Source organism: Amblyomma americanum, chromosome 2 (genome assembly GCF_052857255.1).
Source record: "Amblyomma americanum isolate KBUSLIRL-KWMA chromosome 2, ASM5285725v1, whole genome shotgun sequence".
NCBI lineage: Eukaryota > Metazoa > Arthropoda > Arachnida > Ixodida > Ixodidae > Amblyomma > Amblyomma americanum.
Window position 1 is genome coordinate 23,674,627 of NC_135498.1, and position 9,822 is coordinate 23,684,448.

The 9,822-nt window shown below is 47.3% G+C and overlaps 1 protein-coding gene across 2 annotated transcripts in view; it reads right to left on the reverse strand.

Annotated features, from left to right (window-relative positions):
- The window catches only part of LOC144120772 (neprilysin-like), a 57,104-nt gene extending 50,102 nt beyond the window's left edge, over window positions 1-7,002 (reverse strand). The window contains exon 1 of one of the 2 annotated variants that reach the window (XM_077653464.1): window positions 6,595-7,002. In XM_077653464.1, the coding sequence (XP_077509590.1) occupies window positions 6,595-6,911 (317 nt within the window). In that variant the 5' untranslated portion in view covers window positions 6,912-7,002. The remainder of the gene's footprint in view (window positions 1-6,594) is intronic. The other variant, XM_077653463.1, reaches the window with a different exon arrangement.
- Window positions 7,003-9,822: the final 2,820 nt, after the last annotated feature.

The window sequence follows — 9,822 nt, forward strand, 5'->3', positions numbered from 1 at the left end:
TATCTGTATTCGACGTGTTTCAAGCAACTTTGACTCGTGCTAAAACTAGATGCATTCTTTTAGAACAAAACTGAGGTGCTACTGCTGGCAGCCCAACACAAGATTCATTATGTTTTTATTTTGTAATAAAGCAGTTCAGAATAATTTACTATACTCTGCTCCATTCAGCTCCCCAGCTGTTAGTTAGCAAGGCATAAAGCGCAAAAAAAATAAAGCGAGCAGTATAGAATTTTTGTAAAGAGCATATGACTAATTTGCATGTTTTTGTTTTCTTTTTTTCGTGATATATTGACCCTGCAGTTCCCGAGATCTTATTGAGGTGCTTTCTAAGTGCATTTGTTTTTTAACATCAGGAGCAGAACCCATACACGTTTTTTTTTTACTTTTGTGTTAAAGCGGTTCCAATAAAGTGTTGTGAGAGAAAATGAGCATGACTTCATAATGTTCACCGCAGGCTCGAACACAGATATGTGCTAGGGATGAGGGGCTATGATAAACAAACAAGTTTAAAAGAAGAGCGACTGAAACGAGGCACTTAAAAAAAAACAGAATTTTACTTGTTTGGACAGGTTTATTCGTGAGGCACTTAACGACAGGCTTCCATGACAGTGGTGATCTTATAAGTGAGCCGCCACGCTCGGTGTTCCAGCGAAAGCCAGTGCTCACGAATGAGGCCCGAGTGCTCTGTTAACGCCGAGAACTTCGCTTGCGCCGGGAGCTTAGTAAGAGAGAGTGGTTCCCGGTAATAAAGGGCTGGCACGTCACGTCTAGACTCTCGGTGCTCACAGTTCCCGGAACCGTGAAGATGAGGACAATTGGCCTCAAGCGCACGCCAGCACTGTCGTCAAGGGTGCGTGCTCATCAATGCACTTAGGCTAATCTTTAGTTGTTGAGAGCCTCTATTGAACTGCGCTCTAATACGTACTATAGATACTTCTAGTGCAGAGGACAAGCCCTTGCAGACGCTGAAGACAAATTGAAGTTGACTTGAACCTACAAAACCCTTAAAAACGATGTTTTATATAAGCTAGAAAGGGTATAAAGCGCAAATACAGGAGCCCCCTGAAACTCTTCTTTATACGCCTCAGCTTAAATTCAGAGACGTTACTGATGCCTAAATGTGATTCAGTTTAGACATTTAGGCGACAAATAGCAGTCCTATGCTTTTGTAGCTGGTAGCACACGCACAATTCTTCGTTATAGCCCCACAAGAAAGCTATAAACGAATACAGAGTGCAATAAAGCCACCTTACTTTTCGGTTGCTTCACATTCAAACATATTCATAGGATAAGCTTTGAGCAACTTCATCCAAGCTCGTTTTGGGAATGCTTTCCGTGACACTCTTCCAGCATTAGAGGTCACCGATACACGAAAATCATTTGAGTCCTGTTGGCTTTCTTCGTTGCCTATTGCTACGTCAGCTGCCCTTCGCAAAAAAACAAAACAAAACTGACTAACCTCATGACTACAGTTGTGATTAAGGACCTCAGGGCTGACAACGCGTTTAAAGGACAAAAGATTCGAGAGCCTGTTGGTCTCATTTCGGACAACTACGTAAAGTATACCCTGATTTAAATGATTGCCTAAAGAGAGGGCATTCTAAATCTGTAACCATAAGAAGGCAAGCCAGCTGAAATAAAAGTAGGCTTCGGCAGGGTGGCACAAAGTCCTAGTAAAATGCATAAGAAACAGTCCTCACGAGTATTAACTATCATCGAAAACTCAAGGAGAACTAAAGATATGTACAGACTACAGACTTAAAGGCAGCACTGTACACAAGTGCCGCGAACAGTACTGATTCGCGGGCTCCTATCTTCCATCAGGCGAGAAGATGCTCTTTGCTTGCAAAGTAACAAAAACTCGCCAACTGTAGTTTGAATCATTCAAACTATTCGCAGCGTTGAATGCGCGGTGTTTACTTCGACTCGAACTTCAAACAAGCATCAAGAGAATGCAGATTTTGACGACCCTGCGCTGTGACCACACTAGTGGTCTCTGTCAACGAATTCGCGCCCTGCCGCGGCATGGGGGGTGGTGGGCATATGGCTAGAAGTTATTGCGCTCCAATACGAGCACGGCCGTTCAAAAATGCTCCCGCTTGCCTCATCCGCAATAAAAATCTCGGGACTTGCTTGTATATGTGTGTGCCTCAGAAAGTAACGGTGAGAGCACACGGGACCGAGTACTTTTTGCCAGAGCTCTTATTTGTTTATTTTTAGTGTAGAGGGGCCGTTTTATGCCTTCTGTTAAGTCAAAGCTGCTCCAGAAGACATTAAGCAAAGTGCGTTTCACGGCAGGTCGACCTTGAACAGGGCGGAGTAAAGGGCGGAGTAAATTTTTCGAGGACGGCATGAAAGGGATGTAACTCAGAAATAAGCGCGCTCAAACTTAGCGCGTGGAGAGGAACTCGTGAAAGAGGTCTTTCTTTTTAAAGCTGCTCTCCGCTCCGGAGACGCCGTTTAAACTTTGACCGTCGTATCCCCATGAGAAGTCGGCTACAACACGGAGGCCGTAAATTCCTCACGCGAGCGCGCATCGTGTTTATCTTTCACTCGGGGCCTGGCTGAGCCACATCGCTTCGAAAAGCAAGAACCACCGCTTGCGTACAAGGCGGGTAAATATTTCTATGACCTTGCGCGATTTTAGAAAACGGCCGGTAGACTAAGTTGGCAAGTAGAAATTAGAACATAGAAAAAAGGTGCCGTCACCATCTAGAAGACGAAGTAATGAGTGTTAGCTGTTTGGTTTACTAGAATTGATATGTGATTAAAGCGAGGCACACCAATGGGAATACGAATTTGGCATCTTGGATTTATAAGTGATGTCACCAATCAATCACTAATTGGATATATCAGTGACATCGCCAATCAATCACCAGTTCATTAGTCGATATACTAATGACGTAACCAATCAGTAACCATTTGGGTTGCTTTATAGATTTACATGGGGGTCGCCATCTTTAATTCCTCGGATGTAGAAAATTTCACGCCAAAGGGAAGTGCGGTAGCAGACCCGAAGAAATCGAGAAACGCGAAGAGTAAGAGCTAACGCTCTTAAGAAAAGCTCCCAGAATGTTCCTCCTGTTCCCGGCCAAGGAAGCCGCCTCCACAGCTCTAGCGCATATCACAACTCCATCCCAACTATTATATTTTTATTGACTGAGGGGAAATGATTTTTTAAAAAAGTTAGGGCGCAACAAAGTACGCCAACGGTCTATTATTTCAACGGTCAACTGCCTCAGCGATCAACTACGTCAATAGTCAACTACAAAGACAAAAGACAGCGCCATAAAACGCGGGAGAAGTCCTACATAAAGGTGTTCCGGCAAAATAGCAGGCTGTGAAAAAAAAGGAATATACCTTGAAAGAAAAAGACGACATTAGTTCCAATCGGCGAATCTACAGGAAGACAACGTAGACGATTGGGCGAGTTGGGGGCAGATCATCCTTAAAATAACGCGAAAAAAGACAAGGACGCGAGGAAGAGACTCAATGAACGACGCACTGAAGAGACATTATCCTGTGTACATCTATTCAGCATGTCTCTTCAGTACGTCGTTCAGCACGTCTCTTCAGTACATCGTTCAGTACGTCGTTCAGTACATCGTTCAGTACGTCGTTCAGTACATCTCTTCAGTACGTCGTTCAGCACGTCGTTCAGCACGTCGTTCAGCACGTCTCTTCAGTACGTCTCTTCAGCACGTCTCTTCAGTACGTATATTCTCTACGTCCTTGTCTCTTTAGCGCTGCTTGAAAAATGAGATACTGGATGCGGCACTATCTTGCTTCTATCAGGAACGAGAAGATTATGCTACATTCAGTCAAGTTTCGAGGGCTTCAAAAAAGGCCTTCCTAACGCTTAAGCGATGCAAAGAGGAGCATAAATGAATTCAGCAATGTTCAGTGATCACGCACGTAAATTGCGATGCGGGAAACGCCTACGTCACATTATTTTGCGGTCAGTAATCCTAACCGATGAGCATATTACGCCACGCCCAGCATTCGCGCAACAAGGGCTAAGCAGGTGCTACGAAAAGAAAAATAAACAAAATAAAGTAAGCGCGCTGTGTGCGGTGTGGTTCTTTGCGTGACTGCACTCGTAAGCAAACGTGACAACGGCAGCCGCAGTTCAGCCTTACTTGAATCAGCGCACAATCGCGCTTCCGCTCCAAGCGCAGCGTTCGAGGCACAGGATCAAGAGCAAGAAATAGGAGCAGCGACGCAGGCAGCCTTCAGCGTCCGCCGATAGTTTTCGAGGTCGGTTCTATACAAACTACACGCCCTATAGCAGATACAGCAGAGTACAAAGACGCCTTCCACATATGCAGTGTCCCTGTTTCAGCGACAAAGTCAAGCTTTGTACTCTCGAGTGTGGTGTGCAGTGATTCTCGAAACGCAAATTCATACTTGCAAACCCTTCATATGATTTGCTTGTACTTTTGAGTCCATTTTTAGTTGGTTTGTGTGAGTTTAACGACCAGAAGTGACTCAGGTTATGGGGGACGTCGTAGTGAAGGGCTCCGCAAATTTCGACCACCTGGGGTTCTTTAACGTGCAATGACATCGCACAGTGCACGGGCCTCTAGAATTTCGCCTCCACCGAAATTCGACCACCGCGACCGGAATCGAACCCGCGTCTTTCGGTCGTCAGCAGCTGAGCGCCATAACCACTGAGCCACCGCGGCGGCTTGAGTCTATTTTAACTCCCTAACTTGGATCGTGAGTTGGAGGTCGCTATAGATGCGGGAGTTGAATTGATTTTGAACGGCTGGAAGGACCAGGCACTTCATCGGTGCGCAGCCATGCCAGCCCCATGTAAAACCCTATCGCCATTGCTCTTAACTGTCCTGCTACAAATTTTCTTTAAATCGGCCCGCGAAATTTCTTTAAAGTCGTAAATTCCACCCACTGATCGCGGACGAACCTTGTTGCGTACTGAGCCGCAGGAGTTATTTGAGCTCAAATTTTTTCCTCACCCAAGGCGTCTATCTTTAACAGAGGGGTCTGACATGTCATTTTTTATCTTTTCATCTCCTTCGTCTCCAGCCGTTATCAGCGAGACAGCATCCGAGACCCTGCTGACACGCTGGCAGATGCGCGTGTTACATTCACAGGCTGTGCCAATCGAAACCGAGAGACGTGCGAACAAGGCACGCAACAAGTTGGCCGATACCGATCTGCAGTGGCCATTCAACGCGCGATGTGTGAGTGTGCGAGACTGGTGTGCACGTCGAATTAATCCAGTCTCTAAAAATTCGAAGGTGAGTTTCGACAAATTCGAGTAGGAACTCGTGAATGTTCTTCTAGATACGCATTTTTTTCACAATGTTTAAGCCAGCACAGCAAGTAAAGTGGTACTATAACATGCCGTTCACACCTAATCAGTCTCTGTTGAACGCTCGAGCCAAGCACGGTAATCGTTTGAAATTTTTGCCCGCATTGAGTCTTAGATTACCCCTGAAAAGCCCTTGCATGCAAGTTTTCACGCTTTCCCTTTAATTTTAATTGCCTTTCTTTCACTACTTATGTTCAGCAAGACTTCAGTATACAGAGTATGCAATATCCCCCCCCCCCCCCCCCCCTCGTCGCCCTATGCAGGATCTCGTAAAAAACGTAAATTGACGTACAGCCATGACCAATATTAGAGGGAACAAACGTTTTGCACAAGCTTGAAAATTCTATGGTTATTTCTCATTAAATTTGAGAATGACTTTTGGATATTATACGCCAAGAGGAAAACTTGTTAGAAAATAGAAAAAAAAGTGTGTTTGCCATGCATAATTATAGAGTAATCAATAAATCGATGCCCAAACGCTATTCCCTCTCATATTGCTCATGACTGTAAGTAGCAAGAAACCGCGCATTCCACTTTGCGGCTAAGTCAAAAGCCGGGAGTATTTTTCTCTGTGCTTGCAGTTTGAACGCGAAACGTGAAGCGTCGATTTCGAGCGAATTGTTTTTGGGCTCTTTTCACTTCCAGCTTGCTTGATAACCAATGTCAACCTTGACAAAAGCATATGCTGATAGATAGAGGCTCGAAAAGTTGCACTGTGCTTTATGCGCTTAAGCACCTACGACTGTCATGCGCCAAACACAGGGGTTTAAAATGTCACCACTCTGTTGTTTTAAAGAAACTAAATGAAACTAAATATTTTTTTATTTTAAAAAAGCTACATTCTGTTTGAAACATGCTTAAAAATTTCAACACATGGGAGAAAATGTACACCCGCCGTCAAAAATTTGTTGGAGGAGACTGTAGCAAAAAGTTTTAATTTCTTCGTATCCAGGGCACAATGGCTGAGTCTTAATATTGTACTATGCAGTTCGCACCCGCATAATTAGGCTGCATACGTAAATGTCAGGGCACATACAAAGATGATGGTTAAATAATTATTTTTCATGAATATTGTCTCCTATAAACATTCGAACACGAACGTAGACTTTCATTTTCTCCTGAGAGCGAGCTAGGGTAATAAGGAGTGTGTCCGTCGTAAAACAGAAAGAAATACTTCTTGCTCTGTTTCCGAACTTCTGCAAAGAGGCGCGCAGATACGCGAACAAGCGATTAACATTGCATCGTGCGGAGAACCCCACCTTCCAGGATGCATTCCGGCCGTCGAGTAGTGGCGTGTCGTCGGTCGCTGGAGCGTCAGGGAAGCCCAAGAGCCGCAGATGTGAGCGCGGAATCGCAGCACCGACGAACGGCGACGGCGGGAAGGGATCGCGCTCCTCCGGTATCGGCCGTCGCCGTGCATTCTCTGCGCGCCGCACGCCGATGCTAGGCCACCGCTACGTCGCACACGCCGCCGACAGAGCTCCTCCGAGCCGCAACGCGCTGTCGGAGCGGCGAAAGGCGCGCACGCGCACCCTCCTCTCTCATCGCGCCCTTCCCTTTCTCCCTCTCCCACCATCCGCCGCTCCTCGCTTTCGCTTTCCTCTGCTTCCGAACCGCGTACCCGGGAGAGAGTCTTGAACGCGGGAGAAGTGTTCTGGGTGAAGTGGGACTTCACTCTTCCGCTATCTCCTTCAACAACTCATCTGTCTCTCTCTCACTCTTTCACCACCTCCACTCGCGAAGCGCTGCGCTGCCCCGACAGTTTTCGGGCGCGATCAAGCATCAAACAGCTCCGGTGTCAGCGACAGCGGTTGTGGTAGTAGCGGCTCCGTTACCTTCTGCCGCCGGCCGACTCTGGCGCGCATGCGCAGGCGCTGCCCCGCCGAAGCAGGTGCATCTGATAGCAGCCGCGTCACGTTCGCGGTCACCAGCAGCAGTACGGTGTGTTGGCGGCGACGGTGCTATATCCGTCCACGTAATGCGATAACGTCCCCCTCTCTTTGAAAGCCTCCCGTAAACCCCTCCCTGCGCACTTGTAACCGAAGCGATCGTCGGGATGCTTGACGGCTTTTTTCTGCGCCGCTTCTGGTGTGCGAAGCGCTTTTGAAACGCTGACGGACTATTTCTAAGCTTTCGCGGTTTTGGTGCAGCGGAGAGGGTCGACAGTGCATGGATCGACAACTTTGGCTTCCTTCTGAGCGGCACCTTTCTCTGGGACTTTACTGTCTTACACTAATTAAGCGGGTGGCCTCCGGTAAATTCCGAGCCACAAAAAGCTCACATTGATCGCCAGGCGCAACACTTTCCGATGGCGCAGTCACTCATAAAGCTTTTATTTGAAAGTACCTTTTTAGGAGGACCCTTCCGACAGGCATCACTCCCTGTAAACTCTGCAAGCAAGAATGCCTTGACAAACGTGCTTAGGTGATCTGAAGGGTGTTATAATTTGCATGCGGCAGAAAGCGCTTCAACTTACTCGTGCCTTAGCCAGATTTGACACTTAAGCGAACTTGGATAATTTAATTGGCTCCCTGGAATAGAAACAGACTTCCGCTTTCCCTTATGACGCCTTAGTACGTAACCTCCACCTCACAAGCTATTCCATTTGTCTGCCACCGCCCAATTCCGCCCTCTCGCCGCTCACACATCGCCACTTACTTTCTCAGCGCCAACAGTTTTCGTGCGCTCACTGATCTAGTTTGCTTGCAACGATCATTTAAATGAGATCACTCCGCAGATGTCAGCGTCCAGCACCAGCATGAAAATCAGCATTTTTGCTTCTTATCCATCCTTTCCGTCTCCCTCCTTACCTCCCTCCCTCCCCCCTCTCTCTCTATTTGTTGCTGCTGAGATGCGAGCTGTCGGAACCTCGTAGTGGGCCTCGTTTATTCCCGTTCCAAGCGAGCACTGGCCGGCAGCCTCGTATCGGAGCTGATCGCGATAGCGGACTCGTCACGTTCGCACCCGGGTGCTCTATCCTGACTCGAAGCGTGCATCGGATAGGTGTGGCGCCTCGCCGTTTGAAACGACATGCTGTGCCGGGCCGAAAGCACGCCGGGTGGTGCTGCTTTCTCTGTGTGTTACTCTGCCCCACTTCTCTTCCCGTGACCAGCGACTGAACCACCTACTGAAACGGTGGCGCGTGTGGGCAAATGTCAGTTGCGAATCAAGTTTGAAATGCTGACCGCATGTGGCCATAATGGCACATGCGACGGCATCGCGCGATGAGCTGAGGTCCGCGGAACCGCAGTCGCTCATCGCGTCGCTCAGTTTCTGTGTTTGCACCAAATTTCGCTCATTTCCCAGAATCAGGTCGCGAGAGTAGCAGATAGCAGAAGACTTTGGGGGTAAACATATTCTCAACCTTAAGGGTGCAAATCAGCTGTCCCCAGACGAACACCCTTTTGGGTGCTAAAAAGGGTGCAAAGATCAGCACCCTTCAGGAAGGGTGCACAACATGAAAGTTTAGAGGGCGCGCATCAGTCGAAGGATTTTGCTTCATTGGTGGATCAATGTGGAGCACCCTTCCAACATGCATTCGTAGAGGTTTTATGTAAAATATTACCCTTAATGAGGGTGCAACCATTACATCCTCTAAAGTATCTTTAAGTGCACCCTTCATTAAGGGTGCGGATCTCTGCACCCTTTTTTAGCACAGAACAATTGCAAAAGGGTATTCGTCTGGGGACAGCTGATTTACACCTTAAAGGGTGAGAAATTGTTTAGTGTGTACGTGACTTCCGATCTAGCTATTTTGTGAAATTGCGAGTGAAGTTTGTTTTTTTACTAGCGTGGTTTCAGCGAAGAAACCGCCGACGCTCGCCACGTCTGAACCATGCAGCGATATAGTTCAGTGAAAACTTGGCAGTGATAATAGAACAAGAGAGAGTTTTGTGCGGTATATGTTGTTCATTATTATGGAAAGATATAGAATAGAAACGCCACTTTTTGCTAGTCTCAGCACCACAGAATGTAGTTTGCCACCACTGCGCTGAATTCCATAGCAATGCAGTGTATCACCAGAAGAATTTTGATCAGTGCTTTTATCGTACTTCATGCTGTTTTGTCTTAAAAACGGGATACTAACATAGTTATATTTGCCTGACGACGCGAGGTGATTCAATGGTGATTGGCAGCAACAGAGTAACATTGGAAACGCGCCGCTCCACCACCAAGTCTCACGCTTCGTGCGGGTGTAACAGTGGTAGCGGGAGGCGACGGCCATCGACATCGTACATCACGTCGCCGGAAATATAGTTTCATGCAGTTACCGTTCAACAGTTGCTTAAAGTGTAATGTACACGCTCTTCAAGAACCGGTGCTCCGTCCCGACAAACAAGCGGAAACTTATGCTCTTCTCCCGGCCATGCGATGGCGTGGGGAAGCTTGTAGTTCTCCAGTACTATTTTTAAGCTCACAGGGGAAGCCCCAGCTCGTCGTGCATGCGAGGCCGGAAGAGAATGCGAAGATCTAATGTCAAAGGGAAC